Source organism: Labeo rohita, chromosome 24 (genome assembly GCF_022985175.1).
Source record: "Labeo rohita strain BAU-BD-2019 chromosome 24, IGBB_LRoh.1.0, whole genome shotgun sequence".
Taxonomy (NCBI): domain Eukaryota; kingdom Metazoa; phylum Chordata; class Actinopteri; order Cypriniformes; family Cyprinidae; genus Labeo; species Labeo rohita.
In genome coordinates this window covers 11,378,303-11,405,191 of record NC_066892.1, presented here as the reverse complement: position 1 = coordinate 11,405,191, position 26,889 = coordinate 11,378,303, and the positions used below count along the sequence as shown (strand labels likewise).

Below are 26,889 nucleotides of genomic sequence, written 5' to 3'. Positions count from 1 at the left end.
AAAGAGAAATGCTCTTTGTTTTGACCATCTCAAACTCCAGGCGTCCTTCTGGCCGTTTTAGAAAATGAAACAGGGAGGCTACTTTGTGGCACGATTACAAAACACCCCGGACACAAATGTACACTCTCTCCTCTAACTACCCTGGAAGACACTAAAAGGAGGTTCTGTATCTTACGTCTGTAGCTGCACAAAGGAAGAAGGAGCAGAGACCTAACGACACTTCCATCATCAGCTCTCCTGCTCTGGAAATGCTAACAAGTATAGAACACTCAGCATCGATGTGATGTTGCCATGGCAACTGAAGCTAGACTAAAGACGGCAGGTCTGTAATGGGTGCAGTGGGACACGGATGGGGCGAGTGCGATTATCTTTTGGCCTTGTATTTTGAGGCATCTCGGGGCTCTTTGCTCGGGTTGCTCCAGTCATCCGCTCCTGGGCCTCCTTGGTAGTGTCGCCAAGCAGATTTGTTGAAGACGGGCAGACGCTCAAATGATTCGCTGGAGAGAGCCTGGTCAGAGAGGATGGAGAGTGGATGTCATTCAGAACCCATGTGGGATAATTACGTGAAGTGCAAGTTGAGAGCTGTTTTTACCTTCAGGTAGATGACGGCATCGGTCCCTACGCCTTCCATCGAGTACAGTTTCAGGTCTCCTTGAAAGTAGCGGGCGTACAGTCTGGATATTGGCAAACCGTGTCCAAATCCAGCCTAGAGAGCGTGGAGATCAGGTTACAGAGGACGAAGCTAGATTTAGAGCTGTGGTTCAAGGTTAAATTCGGGTGGTTCACCTAAAATTGTCTCTTTCTTTTAGTCACTCTAATGTCATTCCAAACTCTTATGATTTTAAAGAGACAGTTCACCCAAAAATTTACTTCTGTCATGAATTACTCCACCTCATCAGCCGATGGTGACACAGAAGAGAAGGAATTGTTGAATAAAGTCGTTATTTTTGTTTTCTTTGCGCACAAAGTATTTTCCTAGCTTTGTAACATTACGGTTCAACCACTGATGTCACATGGACTATTTTAACAATGTTCTTACTACCTTTCTCGGTCTTGAACGTGTCAGTTCCGTTGTTGTCTGTGCAGGGTCAGAAAACTCTTGTATTTCAAAAATATCAAAAATATCTTAATTTCTGTTCTGAAGATGAACAAAGGTCTTACGGGTTTGGAACGACATGAGGGAGAGTAATTAATGACATTATTTTCATTTTAGGGTGAACTATCTCTTTAAATCTTCCAATGAACACAAAAAGAGAAGTTCAAATAATAGGACAAAAAAATAAAATAAATAAAGTAAAATATGAAAGTACATAAGACTTTACAGTGCTGTGCTGTGTTCTTTTAGAATGATTTACATACTATAGTAATTAAATAGTAATTTTAATTTTAGTTCTATGTTTTAGTAACTTTGTTATGTGCTTTTTTATTTTTACTATTTAGCTTTAATTTATATTTATTTCAGTTTTAGGTTTAGTAATTTTTATTTCAATTAGTCGCAAAGCCTACTGTTCTTAATTTTTAAGTTTAAGTTTTTCATCTAATATTTATATTTTATTTTTATTTTAATTAATGAGATAATTTTAATAGCTTTTTTAGTTTTAGTTAGCAATAGCAACACTGGTTCTGAAACAATATGATAGCATTGGATAAAAACAGACCAAAATGTCACTGATTAATTGATTAAAAAAAAAAAAACGCCAGGTTTGATCTCAATAATGCCATTATATAATTGACACATATAATATATGCATTATGTATAATGCAATGTAATACAATAAAGTACTTTATAAATACTCTACCAGTCAAAAGTTTTTGCACAGTAAGATTTTTAATGTCTTTAAAGAAGTCTCTTCTGCTTACCAAGCCTGCATTTATTTCATCCAAAGTACAGCAAAAACTGTAAAATTCTGAAATATTACTATTTAAAATAACTGCTTTCTGTTTGAATATATTGAATGTAATTTATTTCTGTGATTTCAAAGCTGAATTGTTAGCATCATTACTCCAGTCACATGATCCTTCAGAAATCATTCTAATATTCTGAGCTGCTGCTCAAAAAAACTTTTATTATTACAATTATGTTGTTATTATAATTATAATTATTATTAAAAAAAATGAAAAAACTCTACTCAGCTGATGAATGGAAAGCATTTATCTGAAATAGAAACATGTCTTTATCATCACTTTTGATAAATGTAATGCATCCTTGCTAAATAAAAGCTTTAATTTCTAACATGTCTTTTTTAAAAAAAGAAAAAAATACTGACTCCAAGCTTTTGAATGGTATAGTGTATAATGTTACAAAAGCTTTTTATTTCTTTCTATTCATCAAAGAATCATGAAAAAAAATGTACTCAACTGTTTTAAATACTGACAATAATAATAATACAAAAAAGATGTTTCTTGAACAGCAATATTCAGCAATATCAGCATATTAGAATGATTGTTAGAATGACTGAAGGATCATGTGACACTGAAGTAATGATGCTGAAAATTCAGCTTTGATCACAGGAATAAATTACATTTTAAAATATATTCACATAAAACCAGTTATTTTAAATGGTAAAAATTTCACTCCTTCAATTTCACTGCTTTTGCTGTGTTTTAAGTCAAATGCAGGCTTGGTGAGCAGAAGAGTTCTTTAAAAAAAAAAAACAATAAAAATCTTACTGTTCAAAAACTTTTGACTGGTAGTGTACTGTATTACATTACTAAATAAATGCTTCCTCTAAAAATACTAATTGTACTACAAACCTTCATTTTCTTTATGTATTCATTTTCTTTAACTTTATTCAACAATTTATTTTCTTCCGCATCAGTCTTTGATGCACATTGATGAGAGTACAGCAACGCATACACAAGAAATTGTTGAATAAAGTTGTTATTTTTGTTTTCTTTGCACATAAAAAGTATTCTCGTAGCTTCATAAAATTGCGGTTGAACCACTGATGTCACATGGACTCTTTTAACATGTCCTTAATAACTTTATGGGCCTGAAACGTGTATGCAGGGTCAGAAAGCTCTTGGATTTCATCAAAAATATCTTAATTTCATCTTTCTGAAGATGAACGAAGGTCTTACGGGTTTGGAACGACATGAAGGTGAGTAATTATTGACAAAACTTTTTTGGGTGAACTATCCCTTTAACATTCTGCTAAACATCTATTTTGTGTTTCACATTCATATAAAGTCATACTGGTGGTTTTCCAGCCACATAAGGGTGACTAAGTGATGACAGGATGATTTTTTTTGTTTTGAGAATACCATAGCCACACTTCCTTACCAATGGCACTCGTTTGGAGTCCAGACTGGGTGTTGGTGCAGTCGAGTAGGTGTAGTTGAACAGCCTGTCAATCTTCCGTAAAGCCACACCCCCTCCCCTATCACTGATCTATGATGAAAAACACACAAAGCTTAGGATCAAGGCATGTCATGTGTATGTGTTTGCAAAGAAAACTGATTTGCAAGCAAACTGACCTTCACAGAGAGATCTTCCTTCCCTAGGGTCACTTTTGCTTTTATAAGAGGAAGACCCTCCGTACTGCCCTCGTGGAGCTCATTGGTGGCCCGCATTGCGTTCTGAAAACACAAACACAAGCTGTTACAGCTATACGTCAGAGCCTTGGGAAATAACACAAACAATAAGGGCTGCTAATTATTGAATTGCATAATACATGCAAGTACTTCATATATCAAATTCAATACATATCTGCAAGTTTTAGAAACATACTGTACCTTAAACAATTCAAACAGCATGTGGAACAGGTGTGAGGGAACATACACAGCCTGGATGGGCTTTTGAGGAGCCTTTGCTACATAAAAAGTAACATATTGTACTATTTTGGAGCTCTGGAAGTTTTAAAATGATTTAGACATAAAGTAACTCTGAAATAAACATTATATATTGAGTTTTGAGAGAATAAGGAGGACATGTACCATTGAATTCCTCTATTTTGAGTTCAGGGGCAGCTGAATAATATTGCTCACACACCATCTTGGCAGTCTCGTATGCATCTGAAAACAACATTACGCTGAATCAGTGAAGCACAAAATCCAAACAAAAGATAAGGATGTTTTTCCTTCTCTGCCATTCAAAAGTTTGGGGTTGGTAGGATTTGAAAGAAGTCTCTCATGCTCACAAAGCTGCGTTTATTTGATCAAAATACAATAGAAACAGTAATATCGTGAAATCTGTTATTACAATTTTAAGTAATTGGTTTCTATTCGAATATATTTTAAAATGTAATTTATTCCTGTGACGCAAAGCTAAATTTTCAGGATCATCACTCCAGTTTTCAGTGTCACATGATCCTTAAAAAATTCTAATATACTAGTTTACTGCTCAATATTATTATTATAAATGTTTAAAATGTTTTGCTGTTTAATATTTTGGTGATAATCTTTTTTCAGTATTCCTTGATAAATATAAAACTAAAAAAAAAAATAATTGTAAAAAAATAAAATAAAATCTTACAGACTCCGAACTTTTTAAAGGTAGTGTTTGTGACAGAACAAAAAAAATAAAAACTCTGAACCTACCAGTCACCACCTCAGCAACATTGCAGTTGGGATCAATACTGCCAATGTGTTTTGGATGGGCTGGGTTGATGTCATTGCCAAAAAGGAGAGCTGTAATAAAGAGAAAAGCAATTACGATAAAACTTGATGAAAAGCTGTGGACCAGTAAGTGGTGTTTTTCTTGGCGTCACGTACTGTGCTGGTTGATGAGCATGCGAAAAGAGATTCGGTTGGTGTAGAAGCGGTCCAAAAAAGTACTGGATGTTGGAGCTGACGAACGGATCGAAACCGAACTTCTCTTTATATTCGATCACACCCTGGGCCATAGTCGGGACCACATCATTGTGTCTGTTCCTGATCTCAATAAGAGTCTCCAGAAAGCTAGAAAAACATTGATAGGTTAAAATAATAATAATAATTTGTAGATAAATATATACAACACATTTTTAAATAAATATCACAATATTGAAATTCTATCTGAGATTGATAAGTTAGTAATTACTTTCATATAATGGTCAATAGTAAAATTCTATACTACTAGATTTGTATTTTTTGTTTTAAGTCTCTTCTGCTCACCAAGCCTGCATTTTTTGATCCAAAGTACAGAAAAACAGTACAATTTTTTATATTTAAAATAACTGTTTTCTATTTTAATATATTTTAAAATGTAATTTATTCCTGTGATTTCAAAGCTGAATTTTATTAGCATCATTACTCCAGTCACATGATCGTTCAAAAAGCATTCTAATATTCTGATTTGCTGCTCAAAAAACATGTATTATTATTATTATTATGTTGAAAACAGCTGAGTAGAATTTCTTAGGTTTCTTTGATAAATGTGACCCTGGACCACAAAACCAGTCTTATGTTGCACGGGTATATTTGTAGCAATACCCCAAAATTCACTGTATGGGTCAAATTTATAGATTTTTCTTTTATGCCAAAAATCATTAGGATATTAAGTAAAGATCATGTTCCATGAAGATATTTTGTAAATTTCCCACCGTAAATATATCAAAATTAAATTTTTGATTAGTAATATGCTTTGCTCAGAACTTCATTTGGACAACTTTAAATGTGATTTTCTCAATATTTAGATTTTTTTGCACCATCAAATTCCAAATTTTCAAATAGTTGTATCTCAGCCAAATATTGTCCTATCCTAACAAACCATACATCAATGAAATTTTTTATTATTCTGCTTTCAGGTGATGTATAAATCTCAATTTTGAGAAATTTACACTTATGACTGGTTTTGTGGTCCAGGGTCACAAATAGGAAGTTCAGAAGAACATCATTTATCTGAAATAGAATTCTTTTGAAACATTATAAATGTCTTTATTATTACTTTTGAACAATTTAATTCAGCATTTCATTTCAGATAAATGCTAATCTTTGTATCTTTATAATCATCAAAGAATCCTGAAAAAAAATTTACTCTGTAAAATGTTAAACTGTTTTAAATATTCATAATAATAATAACTGCAAATCTGCATATTAGAATGTTTTCTGAAGGATCATGTGACACTGACTGGAGTAATGATGCTGAAAATTTAGCTTTGAACACTGGAATAAATTACATTTTAAAATATATTCAAATAGAAAGGAAAATATTTCACAATATTACTGATTTTTCTGTATTTTAGATCAAATAAATGCAGGCTTGGTGAGCAGAAAAGACTTCTTTAAAAAACATTAAAAATCTTACTGTTCAAAAACTTATGACTGGTAGTGTAAATATTTCTATGGAAATAGTAATAGAGGAAATTACATATATATGGAGAGAGAAATAGAACAAGAGGAAATTACAGTGAACAATAAAATATTCAATACTTAAAAAAACATCTAAAACTGACCTAGTCATTATATTGTTTTGCTAGAGCAAACTGTAAGTAAACCCAAATCTTTGCTCTATTTTGTAGTTTTTCCAAGTAATTTACAGTATTTTCTATGAATAATAAATGCCATTGTATGTAGAAAAGGCATGCGAGTAGGCTTCTTCCTTTTTCTTTTTTTTTTTTTTTTTTTTTTTTTTGCTGACCCAGCATGCATATTTGTTCTTTTCCACTGTCAGGGCAGCTTTCAGTCACTATTCCTCTGTTCTCAACTCTGGCCTGAATTCACCCCGCGTGAAAATAGCATGCCGTGCAACTGCCTGCAGAACAAGACCATCTAGATGGCTCACAAAAAAAAAAAAAAAACACCATAAAAAGAATCCTACTCACTCATTCAGGGCATGTGGGTCTTCTGGCTTCCTGTTCTCAAACTCTAGCAATTCGAAAAAACTTTGCATGTACCTGTGGAGGGAAAGTGACATGGCTCAGGCTCATGAGCGTGTATATCTGACATCCTACATTTTAAACTCATTTATACTCACCATTTCTGCACCAGTTTGACTGACGGTTGACTGAGGAGCTTGTCAGGCAGCAGATTGACTTCTCTCATAGTGTTAGCCAGACGCACCGGAAGCTCCTTCCGGAGGAACATGTAAGACGTCTTCTCACATGCATTATCCCTACCTAAAATTCCAGCAAGCAAAAAACAAACGTGAGAAAACAGGAGGGGCCGTCAGTGATTACAGAAGGGAAAGTAGTGAAAAATGCTTTATCATCCATACCTGAAACTCGAGACACGTGCAAAGTACTAAACAACTTATTAATTAGCCTGAACACACACAAACCAATTTCAAGCATTATACGCCACACAGCAAATCTCAACCGGTTTACTGCTTGTGTCGTCGCAAAAATTTAAACTAAACTACCAATACTGTGAAATATTATTACTATTTAAAATAACTGCTTTCTATTTGAATATATTTTAAAATGTAATTTATTCCAGTGATCAAAAATGCATTTTCAGCATCATTACTCCAGTCTTAAGTGTCACATGATCCTTCAGAAATCATTCTAATATGCTGATTTGCCAAACCGTAAGTCATAGAGATTTGAAACTTGGAGGGATGGTAGTACTCACACCACCTACAATGTGGCCAAGGCTCGGCCCAATCGGCCTGACGGTGGCGCTACAGCAAACAAAAGAACGAAATCGCTCATAACTTCTAAACCATCAGTTGCAGGCTCAAGTGTCTTATGTCTTTGGAATCCTTGGCTCGCGTCAGTCAAAACGCACAGATTCGATTGTTAGCCTGGCCAAATTTTCGGGTATTTTGCTTTTTTTTTTTTTTTTCGCCCAATTAAAACCAAACTAGTGCAGAAAAATTCTCTGGAGAGTGAATATCAAGGTAATTATCAAAAAAAGTAGAACTTTCAACATGAAAATCTTGGTCCAAAGTGCCACAAGTGGCTACAAGGACATTTCGATAGCTCAAAAAACATGGCTGTAATTGGCCTACAAAGTTTGAGCACTGGTTAGACAAGGTTAAGTAGGCGAGGGGTGCTCATCCCTGGTCCTGGAGATCGACCTTCCTGCAGAGTTCAGCTCCAACCCTGATCAAACACACCTGAACCAGCTAATTAGGATCTGAAGGAGCACTTGATAATTACACACAGGTGTGTTTGATCATGGCTGGAACTAAACAGGGTTGAGCACCCCTGACGTAGGCTGATTGGAACGAATCTCGGTGGGGCTCTTCGACTCACAGCCCCAAATGCCTGAGAGCAATTTTCAAGGGCTTTGTGCAGTTTTTCACACATACGCACAATATTTCTATCTACAATAGAACTCCTCATTCTGGACAATTTTGCCTCTAGAATCACTGCTGTCAATTAAATTGTTTGTTAAATAACTGAGAAGATGTAAAAACCCTACTTTTGCGAACTAGTCCTAGGTTTTTCGCTTAACTTGGAAAAAAACACCAAAACACTGCAACTGTTTGGACTCTCTAGGCCAATAATTTAAAAAAAAAATGAAATTTACCCTTTGGAAAGCTATAAGAAGGTCGTTTAGAAAAGAGGCCTGTCCAAGTTTACCCAAAATCCTATAAAGCCTAAAGGAAAACTCAAAACTTCACGAAACCTGCTGAGCACATGCAACGGGATTCTATACAAGCATTTAAAGTTTTAAGGGGATCGGATTATAGCTGAGTTAAAAAGGACTCAAAAAAGCTGTATTTCTATGGTAAATTACCTGAATTTGCCAAAAATGCTACTTTAATCTTTAATTTAGGTGGGTACAGCCTTGCTAAATAATATGTAACATGTTTTTCCTTATATGCATAAAAACCTTAAGCGCTTGAACCCCAGTTATTTTGAGCAGCAAATCAGAATATTAGAATGATTTCAAAAGGATCATGTGACTGGAGTAATGATGCTAAAAATTCAGCTTTGAAATCACAGGAATAAATTACATTTTAAAATATATTCAAATAGAAATAATTTATTTTAAATAGCAAAAATATATCAAAATTTTACAGTCTCTTACTGTACTTTGAATCACATAAATGCAAGCTTGGTAAGTAGAAGAGACTTCTTTACAAAAAAAAAAACTCATTCACTCTTGCTGTAGGCTTCAGAGCGCCTCTATATGTTTTCTGCTGAAACGTCACAAGCAGGTTCAGCAATCTCTATAATTTATTTAAGATTGTAACTAATATCATAATTAGCCTTGTTGCATAAGCCTTTCTTTTGACTCATGTCATAATGACAGTCCCTTTTGTGCCATTACTCCGTGCACTGTTCACCCAAAACTAAAATTCATAAAAACCTGTTATTTTTCCACAGTCATACAGCATATGATTCAGTCACAGGATTTACGCTATTTGAGTGAACTATACATCTAAAAACCAATTTATTGCGACTATCTGTTGTGTTTGACGTCACCTAGGTGTAGTCTACATACTGTTAGTATCATAACACTTCATTTTGTATTTACATAAAGAGCCTCTCCCTCTTATTAAAAGTATACAATTGGATAACGAAGTTATTTTATAAATATGTCATAATAATATTATAACATGAGATGGTTCATATGCAAACAAATAACATCAAACAAGCAACATATGCACACAATTAACAAGCTAAATGACGATAAATAAATGAAGGACAACCATACATGGCATCAGTGAATGTGTAATTATTCTATTTCAACAATTTCTGAGTTTAAACTAGATCTTTAAATGTTAATTATTGTCATGCTGTCATATAAACAGAACCAATTTCCTCAATAACATAAAACAGAAGCGTCCTGCGTGTTTCCTTTCCCAAATGAACCAAGTTCTTGTTTACATTTACAATCAACAGATTTAAACATACACTAAAACAAAGAGGGGTTATAAAACAGAATTCAATTCTGATGCAATCAACATAATCATGCTGCATCAAAAGTAACAAGTGCCGCTGTCAGTGACTGTCAGTATTCACGTGATGGATGCGCTCGTACTTACCGAATTCCAGAAACTGTTTTATTGACAGGGGCGATGGTGAAAACCGTGAATAATATTCTATCTTTGGTAAATGGTCCTTCAGAAGAAATGCGTACAGTCTCATTGTGAGGGGAAAATGTGAGCCGACTGAGGCCAGAGACTGTTTATGAAAAAAAGAAAAATCTTTATATTGGAATCATGGCAGGGAGCGTCCAAAAAATAGAGCTGACCGCAACATCCGAATCCGAAAATTCACCTCCGTTTCATATTATTTCTATAACAGAGCGCTGCGTTGAATATTAGTGCCTTGTGTTTTCCTGTACGGCCACTGTTGCGCTAAACAGCACGTACACAAGAGCCAACACACAACCGACCATGATTTTAAACAGCGAGCGCTGTGATTGGCTGAGAAGAATACGGAAAAAAGACGGTGGTTTGTAATTGGTCCATCCAGTTACCTGAATGAAACGCTTCTGTGGGAAGTTAGGTTGCAGAACAGCGGTTCTGAGTTTTTTTTAAATGTCTTTCATGTTGTTTACATTCTGTGTGTGTTTCCTGCAAAGCCAACATTTGATGCTACACGTTTTTTTATTAATTCTGAGACCCATATGACACAGCTGTTTGTCCATAAAAACAGAAACATTAGCTTGAAGGAAAAAACTAAACAAAAACATATATATATATTAAGGGTCTGAAGGGTCTTAGCTGGTTTTGAACAATTTAGCTGGTTTCCCAGTCTGACTGACTGAAAGGTTTGTTTACAGCAAAGGAAAACCGGTCTCCTCTTGGCTTATACAAATCTTTACAAATGGTCATTTTGTAACGCTACTTCTAATTTGTGACATCATCTGCTGGAACGCCACTCTCATGTACATGTGTACAACAGTTAGCGGAAGCTAACGTTATAAGTATGGATATTTTTTTAGAATTTTAAAACGTTAGAATGCCTTTATTAACCCCCCAGAACTGTATGGATTCTTTTTATGATGTGTGGATGCATTTTTTAGGGCTTCACATTTTTAAACCCCATTCACTGCCATTATAATTCTTGGAAGAGCCAGAATATTTTTTTTTTTAATATGACTGTATTTCTTCTGAAAGAAGAAGGTCATATACACCCAGGTTGGATTGAGGGTGAGTAAACCATAGGATAACTTTCATTTTTGGGTGAACTGTCTCTTTAAGTCATGTGTTCTATGATAATTTAACAGGATTGTTACGTTACATTCTGCCACCTGATTGTATGTTTGCAAATACATTTATTGTGTTGGTTCTCAGTTATGTGCAGATAACACTGTTATTTCAGTACTGTTTATAATATTGTTATAGCTGTGATTGATATTCTGAGTTAGCTTTTATTATTATGTTTTTAGCTTCATTTTAAGTTTGGTCGTTTTTTTATTAGTCCCATAGCATTATTTTAAAATCATTTTTAATATTTCTATTTAGCTTCAACTTATTGTTTGTTTGATCAATTTTAGTATTTAAAGTTTTATTTATCTTTTTTTTTCATCCAGTATTTATTTCACCTTTTTAAATACCCATTTTAATAGTGTTAGTTTAACAACAACATTAAACAAATGACATGATTACTGGAAAAATCTGTATTCGACGATAGGAGGTGACAGACTTTACAGTACAATGAGTTTATATTACCATAAAATTTAGCAACATAAATGATTCCTGATCTTTATACAATTCCAAAAGTCCTTTATGCAGCCTATTATCAAGCCATAGAAATCATTTTATCTCAATTCATCAGAATTGTGCACCATGACTCACAAGATCGACTAATCCCTTGTATTCCTGATTCTCCAGATTGACGTACCCAACATAAAGTGTAAACATCAATATCAGAGCCATCAAAGCCATGGTTGAATGGCTCTACAGTCAAATTCTGCATTCCAATAATTCACAGTAACGTCAATAAAAAACAGATCTGGCACAATGTTAGATAATAGAATATACATACATATATAGAAAATACGAAGTTAATGATCGCCATTGTTCACAAATTACTTTTTTTCAACAAACCAGCCTCAAACACACAACAGTCTCCTCTTCTCAGGCAGTATTGACGGGTGTTTTTGAGGTTAAGACAATCTTTGTCTCCTCAGCATCATCCAGTTCTGGTATGGGGTCATACTGACGTCTATATAAACCACGGGTCACCAGCGTGATGATGAACATCTCCACGATCAACAGCTGCTGGCTCATTACTGCGAAAAGAAATTGGGTGTTTTTAGGAACAATTAAAGGGATAGTTAACCCAAAAATCAAAATTACCTCATGATTTAGTCGTTCTAGTTGTATATAACTTTCTTCTTTCAGATGAATACAATCAGAGTTATAGTAAAAGAAATGTCTTGGCTCTTCCAAGATTTATTAGGGCAGTGAATGGGTGTTGAGATTTCAAAGTCCAAAAAACTACATCCAAACATCATAAAAAATGCTCTAAATGGCTCTGGAGGTTAATAAAAGGCTTTCTGAAATGAATCAATGCGCTTATGCAAGAAAAATATACTTCTATAAAACCTAAAATAATAAACTAATCTCTAGCTTTCACTGTCATAAATGCGTTTATGAAAATTTGGCGTTCCAGTGGATGACGTGGGATGTAGGTGATATGTTAATCTATTGAGAAACAAGTTTTGTTTACAGCAAAGGAAAACCAGTCTCCTCTTGGCTTATATTGAAATCCGCCAACATTTTTCTACAAATCATCTTTTGTACTTCTAATTTGTAACCGGTGTTTTGTTTTGCTCTCTCAGCGTTTGTCATTTCCACAGTCATTTACATCCTACGTCATCTGCTGGAATGCCACTTTAGTGTACAACAGTTAGCGGAAGCTTTCTAAAGTTTTTAAAATGGATATTTGTCTTACACAAATGCATCAATTCACTTTAGAAGGCCTTTATTAACTTTCTAGAGCTCTGTGGATGATTTTTATGATGGATTGATGCCCTTTATTGGCGTTCAAAATCTCAGCACCCATTCACTGGCATTATAAAAGACATTTTTTAATATAACTCCAGTTGCATTCATCTGAAATAAGAAAGTCATATACATCTAGGATGGCTTGAGGGTGAGTAAATCAAGCAGTAATTTTCATTTTTGGGTAAACTGTTTTTTTAAGTCATGTGCTCTATGATATTTTAACAGGATTGCTATGTTACATTCTGCCACATGATGGTACTCACAGTATCCACGGGACTGGGATGGGTAGGGTGGAGCGCAGGCAATAGTCCCATTCATTGCCAGTATGTTGATGATAGCAGTCTGCAGCTGGCTGAGAATCAGCACCAACTACGGATGGATATAGTAGTTGAATCACTGGTAACATTAATTCCAGAAATACTAAACATCAAGTATGTTCTTAAATTGGAAGGAATAAGTACAAAAAAACACACAAACCTGATACATGGCATATTTCGGGATTATTTTAAGGGTGCGTAATGCCACTCGCACATGCATGAACATGATTGCAACAGGCCAAAGGGCGATAATCATGATAACGCCTATAGAGCAGTTTATCCATATGGCTGCGCCACTGGATGACATCTACAGACCAGAGAAAGAGACTACAGTAAGTTAAATAATAAAATTATGTATTAAAATATTTGCACAGTCTATGCACCTTCACTTTTTAATGGGTGAGATCTCCGGTCTCATCCGCGTCCAGTTGTTTTTAGCTGTACGAAGCTTGTTTCGTTGCTTGATATTGCAAATTGCTGTGTCTTACCATGTTATTTTAATGTGTTATCTTAATTATGAACACACTGGTTTGTAATGCAAACAGTTTTACTGTTTACTGCACATTGTTATTCTTCTCATTATTTACCTATAGCGGCTAATGAACTGGAAGTCTCACCCATAAGATTACTTCCGCGTTGAAGAATAAAGTGAATACTTACCTCACCTAAACTGAAGTTGCCATTTGTCCAGAGGACTATAGAAAGGATGCTTAACAGAAATTTCAGCAATGCAAACTGGTAAGACCCCAGCTTCAGTATGAACAGAGATCGTCTGAAAAAGCAAGGCAGAATATTTAGGTGTAATTTTGTCAAATTTGACCTTCCAGGTCACATGGACCCACCCATAGGTGTTACATTCAACTGTTTACATTGAGTTTGATAATGGACGTCTTACATAACACTGATATAAAACTAATGATTCCAGGAGCCACAGACTGCTCTTTCTTCCAGATAGGGTGTAATGGCCCTGAGGTCCTAATTTTAGGTTATGAAGTAAGCATGATAAAAACCTCAATGTTTGCAAAAGAGTTGAATGGCCAGAGGTGCAATCATCCTGCTGATATCCAGTTGAAGGTTTAATTAATTGCAAACTTCAGATAGCAGTTTCGTGCAATTTAGCTAATATGTGATACTGGACCACAAAACCAGTCTTAAGTCGCTGGGGTATATTTGTAGCAATAGCCAAAAATACATTGTATGGGTCAAAAATATTGATTTTTGTTTTATGCCAAAAATCATTAGGATATTAAGTAAAGATTATGTTCCATGAAGAAATTTTGTAAAATTCCTACTGTAAATATATCAAAACTTAATTTTTGAGTAGTAATATGCAATGTTAAGAACTTTATTTGGACAACTTTAAAGGTGATTTTCTCAATATTTTGATTTTTTTGCACCTTCAGATTCCCAATTTTCAAATAGCTGTATCTCGATCAAATATTGTTCTATCATAGAAACCATACATCAATAGAAAGCTTATTTGTTCAGCTTTTAGATGTATAAATATCAATTTGGAAAAATTGACCCTTATGACTGGTTTTGTGGTCCAGGGTCACATATGAGCGATTCATTTACTTCTGTACAGGCTATTGTTCAGGCTGTTCATTTGAAGGAGAAGTCCACTTCCAGAACAACAATTTACAGATAATGTTCTCACCCCCTTGTCATCCAAGATGTTCATGTCATTAAAAAGTGACATGAGCATGGACAGCAGCAGAATTTTTATATGTTCTAATGTTCTATATTTCATATATTTATGTAACAACATTTCTGTAACATATTCTACATTAAAATACATTTAGAATTCACAATGACTGCTGTACAAAGAGTTAAAAAAAAAAAAAAAAACATAATGTTACCTAATGCAGAGAATAGGCTTGCTGCCATAGTCGGTGTTCTGCAACACCGGTTACGTCACTTGCCCAACGCGGCACCGACCACTACCGTCGTTTTGATTTTTTTTTATAATAAAACATTAAGTTCAGTTGGAGAACAGACACTACAAATAAAACTGAACGCGGCTGCTCAATGCATAGTGCCGAATTCAGTCGCATCGCAGAGAGACGAGCTGACCGACAAGAAGAGTGAGGTCAGGCGAGACAGACAAGACGATGGTGGAAGTTCTGTATTTTTTATTTTGAAAAGCCTGTTGACTTTTGCCGTGTATCTATGGTGGTTTTCGAAGTTTTTTGAAACATTCGTTTCTTGTTTATTTGGTTCTACAGTGTTTGCTGATTTTTACTCGGTGTAATTTCTTGTAAACGTTCTACGTTTATTATATTTTATCTTATCTATCTTATCATCTTATCTTATCTTATCATCTTATCTTATCTTATATTATCTTATATTATCTTATCTTATTTTTTTTTTCTTATATACTAGACTAAATTTTAAGTTGTTATTTTATATTAGGCATATAACATTGTGTAAGCTATTTTTATTCGTTCTGTTAAGAAAAGTTCCATGATTATTTTATAGGCTACACTGTAAAAAACAATTTGTTGAGTCAACTTAAAATAATTTGTAACCTGGCTGCCTTAAAATTTTAAGTTCAGTCAACTCAAAAAAAGTTTATTCAACTTGAAATGTTAAATTATACCAAGTGACAACTTAGATATTTGAGTTGAATCAACCTAAAATTTTAAGACAGCTGGGTTACTTACCCATCTGTTAAGTTTAGCAAACACAAATATATAAGTTGTTACGTTGTACAACTTAATATTTCAAGATGACTAAACTTATTTTAATTAACGGAACTTTTGAATTTTAAGGCAGCAGGGTAACAAATTATTTTAAGCTGACTCAACAAATTGTGTTTTTTTATTTTTTTAGTGTAAGTGAGTTTAACGTTGTATTTTGTTGTTGCTTTAATGGAATTCAAGCAACTGACGCCGAATTGCCGCTAATTTAAAAGTGAAAGTAAAATGTACACTGCGCATTTACAAGCTATTTAAAAGCGAAGGAAAGCGAGTAAAAGAGGGAAACTAGAGATATGCACCACCGAAGCCAGTTTTCTACTTTCCTCATAACTAAGAAACTTGTTTCTGATGTAGCCAAACAGTTAACTTGCAAAAGCGGGAAAAAAAGAGAATCGTGATTCGCGACTCGCGAGGATACGGGTCTTAAATTGAAATAAATTTACCCAAAACGTACTTATTCTAAAATAATAAAATAAATAAAATGAAAAAATATGAATTCTTTGGGGCCAGCGCTGCATGGTTTGAAGCCGCATTTAAACTGCATTTTGGAAGTTCAAATTCAAGGCACCAAATCAGTCCATTATATGGAAAAAAACTGAAATGTTTTCCTCAAAAAACATAATTTCTTTACGACTGAAGAAAGAAAGACATGAACATCTTGGATGACAAGGGGGTGAGTACATTATCTGTAAGTTGTTGTTCTGGAAGTGGACTATTCTTTTAATGATGTCTCTTACTGACATATGTAGTAGAAAACCCATAAAAGCTTTACGTTATTAAAAAAAACCCACATCGTTTAATACGTATTTTGAAATATGTGAGGGCGCCATTATTTCGATGACGTGAAACGGTTAAACTCCCTGAGCTACGTTACGCTCGGTAAAACAGCATTTGGCAGCTTATGACAGCAACAGTCTAATAGATTACCCCTAGATTTATTATGAAACTTTTACTAAAACAAATAGTGTTCATAATCATGCTGAGGCTGTAGTTTTAAAAGTGTTTAATATTATGCCGACTTGCGCTTATGATCCGCTCCGTGCTATCGCGTCTCTGGACCAGAGCCAAAATCCGGAGTAAACTGTGCCTGCTCCCGCGGTTGGCGTAACACAACGCAAAACCAGACCTCATTTGCCCCAAAATCAAAAGAAAGCATATTTACACTGTCTGAACTGTTCCCTACATTGTGCACTACATGCCATTCACCGTACAGAAAATACTAACACTGTGAACAAGGTTGCCAGTTTTTCACAACAAAACCCACCCAATTGCTACTCAAAACTAGCTCAGTCGCGTTTCGAGGGGGTCCCCTTTAAAAATCGCGTTCCGGGGGGATAAAATATACGTTTATTTTTGTCGGGATTCCCCGGTAAATACATATTTTTAGGGGCTAAATATGACGTTATTGTGGCCGCTTCAACCCGCGCCTACAGTGTTAAAGTTAAAGTAGCCCAATTCCGCGGGAAAACCGAGGACTTTGTAACACTGCCAGAGACCGATCTCAGCAGCAGCCTCAGCGTCTATTTATAGTGTAGGGGGCGGCAGGGGCGTTTCTAGGATTTTAAAACATCCGGGGCTGGTGCCAAAACATCAGGGGCTAGTGTAAAAAATAGGGCCCTTTTTTTTTTTTTTTTTTTTTTTCTTCAAATTCTGTTTTCTGTTTTCATTTTTCTGGTCTTCTTTTTAATGGATAATTTTAATTTTATTAATCAAAATGTAATTAATCATGTGTAATTAATTAAAACCATGAATCTTATACAATTTACCTCAATTTATCAAAAGTTAAGAAAATGTACATGTTTGGGACCCTATGAAATGTTTTATTTTTTCTGACTTTACGTTTTATTGTTACCAAATATGTTTTAGCATGTCTGTTTGATTGAATGCATAAAAACAGCTTTTATTTATTTTTACAATAGCCTTATGGAATTCTGTATTGTGTATTTTTCTGGTTATCAGATGAAGGTATAAAATATAGATTTAATTTATCTTTTAATAAAAATTTATATTTGATTTTTGGCAAATAAAGGGGATTTACTATTAAAATGTAAAACATGGAAGAAATATTGTGTGAAAAAAAAAAGTATTCATTTTTATTAATTAATAGTAGTAGTAGTAGGCACGTACATTATACTGAATGATGAATAAAGTTAAACCGAACTTTTATTTTGACGGGTTGCCGACTTGCCGTGAATACTTTTACATTTCTGTGTATATATTTGACCCTTGTTTTACTCAAATGAAACAGTGAAATGCTCATGAAGTGACTAATGTATTTATGCCTTCATTTAGTGAAACGGCAGACGCTGAAATCACTGCGCTTGTCAGTATTACATGTACAGAAAACGAAACCGCGCATCCGCGCCGTTCATTCATAAAAAGACACGCAGAACGTGCAGGATTCATATTTAAACAGTCTTTTGCTGCATAATATTTACAGATCCTTATCGCGACTTGATTTAAGTTTAATGACCAACTTTTGATTAATTAATTCAAACTTTGACAAATTCCGTGGAAATATAGAGCCATACAAAAAAACACATTCGGGGCTGGAGTAAAAACTTTCGGGGCTCGAGCCCCGAATGATTAGCCCTAGCGACGCCCCTGGGGGGCGGGACGTTTCGGATTCTGGAGAGCATTTGATTGGACAGAATGTTTGATGAGAAGCTGAAGTGCAGTGTGATATCATCAAAATCGTAAGTTCTGAATGCTTACATCTTGTAAACGCAATTTTTTTTGGTTTTGGAGCACTAAGCTTATCAATGCTAACATATTCAAACTAAAAGCCAAAAAAAAAAATCATTTTGATTTAATGAGAACTTTAAACCAAATGCTGTACTATTTATTTTTCCCCACAAGGCGTCTAAACGCCACCGGATATCGAGTGAATTCCGCACTGAGAAATTCCTTCAGCGGCTGTGGGCGTTATGACAAGCGTCTGCATGTTTACATCCTGCCAGGATGGCATCTAGCGTTTCTTGTCTCTGCTGTTTGTAAGCTCTTTCAATAGCTGTGGTCTACTAAAAGCCTCAAAGGCATCAGGGCTAAAGTGGAGAGAACAAAGAGAATCAAAGAGTCTTTAGATAGTTTTATTCTTCCACTGGCGTCCTCCCATTCTTTTTTTCCTCTTCTTATCACTAAGAAAGCACTGAAGACTAACATCGCTTCTCTTGTTGGCGTTCGACTGAAAATTTCAACCAAAAGCTGCACATGCATGTGGCATCGTATCAGTATTTTATTTTCAGAGTTGAGGTAAAAATAGCAACAGGCAACCATTTCACATCAGCGAAATAATGTCGCCCCTCCATAGTCCAACATATGTATAAAACGATGTGGGTTTTTCAAACAACATAAATCGTTCATGGGATTTCTACTACATATTTCACACATCATTTATGTTATATTAATCCATACAAGTCTTAATACCCAGGGTTCCCTTTAAAATCTTTTAGGCTCTGATGGCATATGACAAGCACATTTGAAGGTTTGCTTACGGTGTGACGGGGACGTCTGGCAGACACGGGCAGCAGCAACAGCAAGGTCCTGTGCTGATCTTAAATGACTTATTCTCTGAGTGTTTGAGAAATGCTTTGTCTCCTCCGACCTCTTCAATCATGAGAATCAGGAACTTGAACATCACAATTGCAAAGTATCTGCCGATTAAGTCCGAAATTAATTTTTGAAGAGTGAAAACAATGTTTGACTGCTACTGAAATCATTTAATACATAATTTATACTTCATTTTTCAATGCAGTCAACAATGGGGAAGAGTACAGGGTGTGAAAAGTGAACTCACGAGGTTGATGTCATATCAGTGAACATTGTGGCCCTTGGAACCCACATGCCCAAACAAGATGTGGTAGCAATGACCTGAAAAGATTAAGATAAACATAATACCTTGGAGGACGATGAACTTGAGACTCATAATCACTCACCCAGGCAGTCATACACTAAAAATAACTAGCCGTACCATTGCTTTCTTTTCTGTCTGGGTGAGATACAGATAAAGCTCATATTTGACATGTCAGTGCTAATTAGGAGTGATGAATTATTAAGAAAACAAATAATAGACTGTAGGGAGCGATAACATGAATAATAGAGCAGATAAAAAGGACAAATATTTGACTAATACTGTAGAACTCACCGGTGCTCCTCCGGTTACCCAGATGATTACGGCTTTCTTATTTGGAGGTACTTTCTTATAGATGTAGACGCATTCTTCAATGAAAACCAGCATGGACACCGTGGCCATAAAAGTCAGCAAAGAGAAAAGGACAATGCCAAAGATATCCAGCTCTGAAAACACAAACACCACCATCAAAACATCCACATGGCTACATCATTATCATACTGTACTTGTTTAGCATTATCTTAACTTACACTACTAATTATCTTAAATGACACTACCAGTCAAAAGTTTTTGAACAGTAGTCACCAAGCCTGCATTTATTTGATCCAAAATACAGCAAAAGCAGTAATATTGTGAAATATTTTTACTATTTTAAATAACTGCTTTCTATTTTTTTAAATGTAATTTATTCCTGTGATCAAAACTAAACATTTTCAGCATCAATACTCCAGTCACATGATCTCTCAGAAATCATTTTATTCATGCTGATTTGCTGCTCAAGAAACATTTTTATTAGTGCTGTCAAACCATTGCAGTTAATTGCATCCAAACGTTTTTGTTTACATAATATATGTGTGTACGGTGTATGTTTATTATGTATATGTAAATACATACATGCATGTATTTATTTAAGAAAAAACATGTTTATATTTTAAATATATTTATATATAATATTAATTATATTAATATAAATACATACATAAACATTTTCAAAGTATATACTTTATGTGTGTGTATTTATATATGTACATAAATATACAGTACACATATAGTATGTAAATGAAAACTTTTATTCTGATTGTGATTAATCGCGATTAATCGTTTGACAGCACTAATTTTTACTATTATTATTAATATTTAAATATTCAATATTTACATTTTTTGGGTGAAAGAAATAATAGAAATGAATACTTTTATTTAGCAAGGGTGTTTTGTGATGATAAAAATATTTTATCAGCTGTTTTCAACATAATAATAATAATAATAATAAATGTTTTTGAGCAGCAAATCAGAATATTAGAATGATTTCTGAAGGATCATGTGACTGTATCATGTGAGTAATGATGCTAAAAATTCAGCTTTGAAATCACAAAAATAAATTACATTTTAAAATATATTCAAATAGAAAACTTATTTTAAATAGTAAAAATATTTTGGATCAAATATATGCAGGCTTGGTGAGCAAAAAACACTTCTTTAAAAAACATTAAAAATCTTACTGTTCAAAAACTTTTGACTGGTAGTGTTTATTTAAAAAAAAATAATAATAAAAAAGACAAAAACACATATCAAAATTATTAAAATGAACATAATTTCAACTATTTTAGGAATGTAGCATGGCTTAAAAGAACAACACTATAGACTCAACAATTTTATAACTTCCCAAAATATTTTATAACCATCATATCCCTCTCCTTTGAGTGTTTTTACTACCATATAAAACACAAAGCATACCATCTATTTAACAAACAATGGTTTTATCTGAATAATTATGGGTGTGGCCATAAAATTTCAAATTACTGTAAATAAAGTACAAAATATCTTAACAAAATCATTATAAATAAAAGCTAATTCAATATACTAATAGTAAATAAGACTAAATACCAGTTCTTAATGTTTTTTTTAATAGTGGAAAATGTACAAATAATATTAAGCTTAATTGGCACATTTTGCCAGTTGTCTTAAATGTAATCACCTTATTTTACTCATTCTGGAACAAAGAAAACACTGAAATACACATTATAATAAAAGGACAATTCTAGCTTTATAGAGGCAAATAGTTTTATAACTTTACATTTTTTGAAACCTTATAAATCACTTCCTAACTATCCATCTGTTTCCAGTCAGTATGCTGGAAAAATCCAGTCAGTCTTAATTAGGAAATTCGGATTAGAGGGAATAACGGTTTCACAACCCATATGCGGTGCAGTGTGTGGGACGTCAATCTATACCAGCCCATGCATGCTGAAGCTATTTTACATTACATTGCTCATTACAGATTGACACATTGTACCAGGTGTCTAAGCGTTTTATTCTGTTCACTGATGTGATGTTACCCAACTTGCATTTCCCAACTGCACTCCTGAAGCCTTCGTCAGTCCCGGTGCATGCACTTTCTTGTAAATCGTTTTAACAAGAACACATCTGCCCAACATGTAATTATGTATGTACACAGTTCATCTGAGGACAAATCAACCCTTGCGTTTACAATCACTGATGTTACACTAACAGCCTTTCCTTTACTGCAAGTTTGAGTAAAGGTGAGAAGCATTTAAAGAAGAATGTGGGTTTGACACACATACTGTATAGTCAATTATGGTTGAGGGTAACAACATGGAAGGAGCCCACATTAGTGCCATTCAACATTATCAAATCTGCTATGTGAAGTTAAGTTCAGGAGCAATGAACCACAGGATAATCACTTCTTAGGATAACAGTGTGAGGTATTAAGTATTGGTTTTCATTGGCATTTTTAATCTTTATGAGTTTATGATCATATAAAAACATAGCATGCCGTACATTTATCAATCAGTGCTTTTATCTAAAAAAATTGAAGGTTATCAAATTTAAGAGTAAGTGTAAGTACTACACAAGATATCTTAACACAACAAATGCCTTGCTAGAGTACAATAATTATTAGATTATGATGTACCATTACAAAATAGTTTATGTAAATGCTGTTTAACACTTTTTGGGGTAATATATAATAACAATAATAATAATAATAATAATAGTGACAATAATTCAGAAAAATACTTAAAATACAATATCAAAGAAAAAAAAATTATGCCAACTTGGAGACTGTTGGCTATATTATTTAGATAATATGAAAACTAATGTTTTAGGTTTTTTATTTAAATAGTAAAAAAAATCTGTATAATTTCTGTCATTACAGTTATTGTTACTAATGTAAAATTCAAGAAAAAATTAGAATAATACTTCAAATACAATATTTAAAAAAAAAATCAGAATAATACTTAAAATACAACATCAAAAAATAATAAATAAATAAAATAAAATAATAATAATTTATGCCAACTTGGAAACTGCTGGCTATATTACTTAGATAATATGAAAACTAATGTTTTAGTTTTTGTATTTAAATAGTACAAAATACATATAATTTCTACCATTATAGTTATTGTTACTAAAGTAAAATAATAATAATTCAGAATAATACTTACAATACAACATTACAAAAAAAAAAAAAAAGAATAATACCTAAAATACAATATAAAAATAATAATAATAAAAATAATTTATGCAAACTTGGAAACTGTTGGCTATATTATTTAGATAATACGAAAACTAATGTTTTAAGTTTTGTATTTAAATAGTAAAAAATCTGTGTACTTTCTACCATTATAGTTAATGTTACTAAAGTAAAATAATAATAATAATAATAATAATAATAATAATAATAATAGTTGATGTAAATGCTGTTTACGCTTTTTGGGGTAATATTAAAAAAATAATCTGAATAATACTTACAATACAATGTTTTAAAAAATCTGAATAATACTTAAAATACAATATTCAAGAAAAAAATAATTCAGAATAATACTTACAATAGAATATTCATGAAAAAAATAATTTAGAATAATACTTAAAATACAATTTTAAAAAATCATTCATGCCAACTGTTGGCTACATTATTTAGATAATACAAAAACGAATGTTTTAGGTTTTGTATTTAAATAGTAAAAAAATCAGTGTCATTTCTACATTTATAGTTATTGTTACTAAAGTAAAATAATAATTATAATAATAATCATTCAGAATAATACAATATTCAAGAAAAATAAATTCAGAATAATACTAAAAATACATTATTCGAGAAAAAAAAAATCATTTATGCCAACTTATATTATTTAGATATCACGAAAACTAATGTTTTAGGTTTTGTATTAAAATAGTAAAAAAAATCAGTATAATTTTTACCATTATAGTATTATTATTTTTCTGAGAATGGTAATACCATGATAATACCATTTACTACAGCAGAACTGTGCTATGGTTACAAGTTTTTACTACATCTAGTTCATATTTTAATTATCTCATTAATAACAACAAAGATTATACAGTGTACGAGCAACTTTATGTTTGTCGGCTGTTCTAAACACAACAAGTTTTCGGTAAAATAACATTTAAAAGTAACTTTCCGTAAAAAAAAAAACAAATTAAAGATACTTACGCATAAGAACCTCCATAGTGTACGGAGCCTCTTGCCTGCATCGCGGATCAAAAAGTGTGACATTGGACGTTTCCATCTTGACAATCAGCGTTTATTTACGAGATCCAGGGCAAACTATAATCCGTGAATGCCCACTGTCCTCAGCACCTCTAGTTTCAGCATGCATGCAACTAATAAACTGAGAAGAAAGTAGGCTGGTGTTTTATACTGCGGTCACGCCGGCCGCGTCTTGAAAATACATGGTCACGCCAGCCGCACTTTTTTTCTATTGCGCATCTAATCGCGTACTTACGGTATGAGTGCTAGGAGCGGTCAATATATATATATATATATATATATATATATATATATATATATATATACATATACTATTTCTGTATCAAAGCTGATTTTTTTAGGTTCATTAGTCCAGTCAAATGATCCTTCAGGAATAATTCTAATATTCTAATTTGCTGCTCAGAAAACATTTATTAATATTATTATGTTGAAAAGAGAGGAGTACAATTTTTCAGGTTTCTTTGATGAATAGAAGTTCAGAAGAACAGCATTTATCTAAAATAGAAATCTTTTGCATTATATAAATGTCTTTATCATCACTTGTGATCAATTTAAAGCATCTTTATTAAATAAAAGTATTAATTTCCAATGTCTTTCCAAAAAAAAAAAGAAAGAAAAGAAAGAAAGAAAAGAAACATTTTTTTTAAGAAATGCTGATCTTTGGATTTTCTATTCATCAAAGAATCCTGAAAAAATGTACTCAACTGTTTTAAATAATAATAACAGCAACAGCAACAACAATATATTGTATATTATTAGCACCAATATATATAATATATAATACATTGTTTCTTGAGCAGCAAATCAGCATATTAGAATGATTTCTGAAGGATCATGTGACACTGAAGACTGGAGTAATGATGCTTAAAATTTAGCTTTGATCAAAGTAATAAATTACATTTTAAAATATATTCAAATACAAAACAGTTATTTTAAATAGTAAAAAAAAAAAAAAATTCAAAACATTGCTGCTTTTGCTGTATGTTGGACTTAAAAATCTTTCCTTTATAGTTTTGCTCATTCTTTCACTTGATTCCTGTTCACAGTCACCCTGACTATTACTGTATTGTTTCTCATGTCATTGTTTTAGAAAATATTAAAGGCAAATTTACTCAAAGCATCTAATTGCATTCTAGCACTTTTACATCATGTGCCATTTTCAAACAACTTACAGTCGAACTTTACAGTTTCTGGTAAAATTAAAGGCAAACTCACTATATAAATGTATATTGTCGCACTCGTATCCCATTTTCAAACACAAAGGTTCAGTTTTTGAAAGAATTATTGTGTAAACGTACCATATTTAATACCGTATGAAACTGAAACACATTTTATGTACAGAATTGAACAAAATTGCTGGGAATTACTCTCTTGGCGTAATACACACAACCTCTTCTTACGTTTTATTTGTTATTGTCACATTTAATTTAGCAAAGACATTGTTTTTAACCATGTTCATCACCCCTTTGAGAAGTCTACTAGAACTAATTTCTAACCTTTAGTTTTATTTCTGTCTTTGCTATTATAGCCCTGAGGTTGTTGTATTTGTTTATAATGATTATGCCTGCAAAGCTAGTATTTGTTTTGGTGTGTTTATTTTTACTATAATAGTTTGAATATTGAATGAGCCTGCATAGCTGGATTGTCTTGTTTCTCTGTACCTAAATATGTTTTTTTGTGTTATAATGTAAAGTTCTGCATCTTAAAGAATAACAGCACTTTGGGCATGCTGAGGTACTCATGTACAACCCATTAGAATGCACAACCGTTTCTACTGTGGCTTCAGCACCTGTGAACATTTATTGACTCTTCTGCACACTGATGCAATTTGCCTTTAATTTTCCCAAAAACTGTACAGTAAAAGTACTTGAAAATTAATACAGTAATAGTCAGGGTGACTGTGAACAGGAATCAAGTGAAAGAATGAGCAAACCTATAAAGGAAAGATTTTTATGAGCATTTAAAAATGGGACATGATGCAAAAGCGCTAGGATGCACTTACGCTTGGGGTGAATTTGCCTTTCATTTTCTCCAAAACTGTACAGTAAAATGACTTGAAAATTAATACAGTTATAGTCAGGGTGAGTGTGAACAGGAATCAAGTGAAAGAATGAGCAAACCTATAAAGGAAAGATTTTTATGAGCATTTAAAAATGGGACATGATGCAAAAGCGCTAGGATGCACTTACGCTTGGGGTGAATTTGCCTTTCATTTTCTCCAAAACTGTACAGTAAAATGACTTGAAAATTAATACAGTTATAGTCAGGGTGAGTGTGAACAGGAATCAAGTGAAAGAATGAGCAAACCTATAAAGGAAAGATTTTTATGAGCATTTAAAAATGGGACATGATGCAAAAGCGCTAGGATGCACTTATACGCTTGGGGTGAATTTGCCTTTCATTTTCTCCAAAACTGTACAGTAAAATGACTTGAAAATTAATACAGTTATAGTCAGGGTGAGTGTGAACAGGAATCAAGTGAAAGAATGAGCAAACCTATAAAGGAAAGATTTTTATGAGCATTTAAAAATGGGACATGATGCAAAAGCGCTAGGATGCACTTACGCTTGGGGTGAATTTGCCTTTCATTTTCTCCAAAACTGTACAGTAAAATGACTTGAAAATTAATACAGTAATAGTCAGGGTGAGTGTGAACAGGAATCAAGTCAAAGAATGAGCAAACCTATAAAGGAAAGATTTTTGAGAGTCCAACATAC

The 26,889-nt window shown here is 33.2% G+C and overlaps 2 protein-coding genes across 2 annotated transcripts; both read right to left on the bottom strand.

Annotated features, from left to right (window-relative positions):
- Positions 1-10,220, bottom strand: pdk3a (pyruvate dehydrogenase kinase, isozyme 3a). The gene is given in 12 exon segments (XM_051098299.1): positions 1-508; positions 593-706; positions 3,284-3,391; positions 3,478-3,579; positions 3,736-3,812; positions 3,937-4,014; positions 4,540-4,629; positions 4,714-4,771; positions 4,773-4,899; positions 6,744-6,815; positions 6,896-7,037; positions 9,860-10,220. Coding segments are annotated over 12 exon segments (1,215 nt in total). The 5' UTR covers positions 9,963-10,220; the 3' UTR covers positions 1-364.
- A 1,199-nt stretch (positions 10,221-11,419) lies between these two features.
- On the bottom strand, positions 11,420-24,323 carry slc51a (solute carrier family 51 subunit alpha). Its single transcript, XM_051098307.1, has 8 exons — positions 24,116-24,323; positions 19,936-20,087; positions 19,588-19,661; positions 19,286-19,444; positions 13,753-13,864; positions 13,253-13,399; positions 13,039-13,144; positions 11,420-12,057 (listed from the first exon to the last, which is right to left on the bottom strand). Exons 1-8 carry the CDS (start codon positions 24,189-24,191, stop codon positions 11,903-11,905), a joined length of 981 nt encoding a protein of 326 aa, XP_050954264.1. The 5' UTR covers positions 24,192-24,323; the 3' UTR covers positions 11,420-11,902.
- Between the last annotated feature and the right edge of the window lie 2,566 nt (positions 24,324-26,889).

Coding starts and splice junctions, on each gene's coding strand:
- slc51a (XM_051098307.1), bottom strand. CDS start 24,191: ATGGAAACGTCCAATGTCACACTTTTTGATCCGCGATGCAGGCAAGAG. Junction 20,088..24,115: donor CACTATGGAGGTTCTTATGC/GTAAGTATCTTT, acceptor TTGTGTTTTCAG/AGCTGGATATCTTTGGCATT. Junction 19,662..19,935: donor GGGTAACCGGAGGAGCACCG/GTGAGTTCTACA, acceptor TAATCTTTTCAG/GTCATTGCTACCACATCTTG.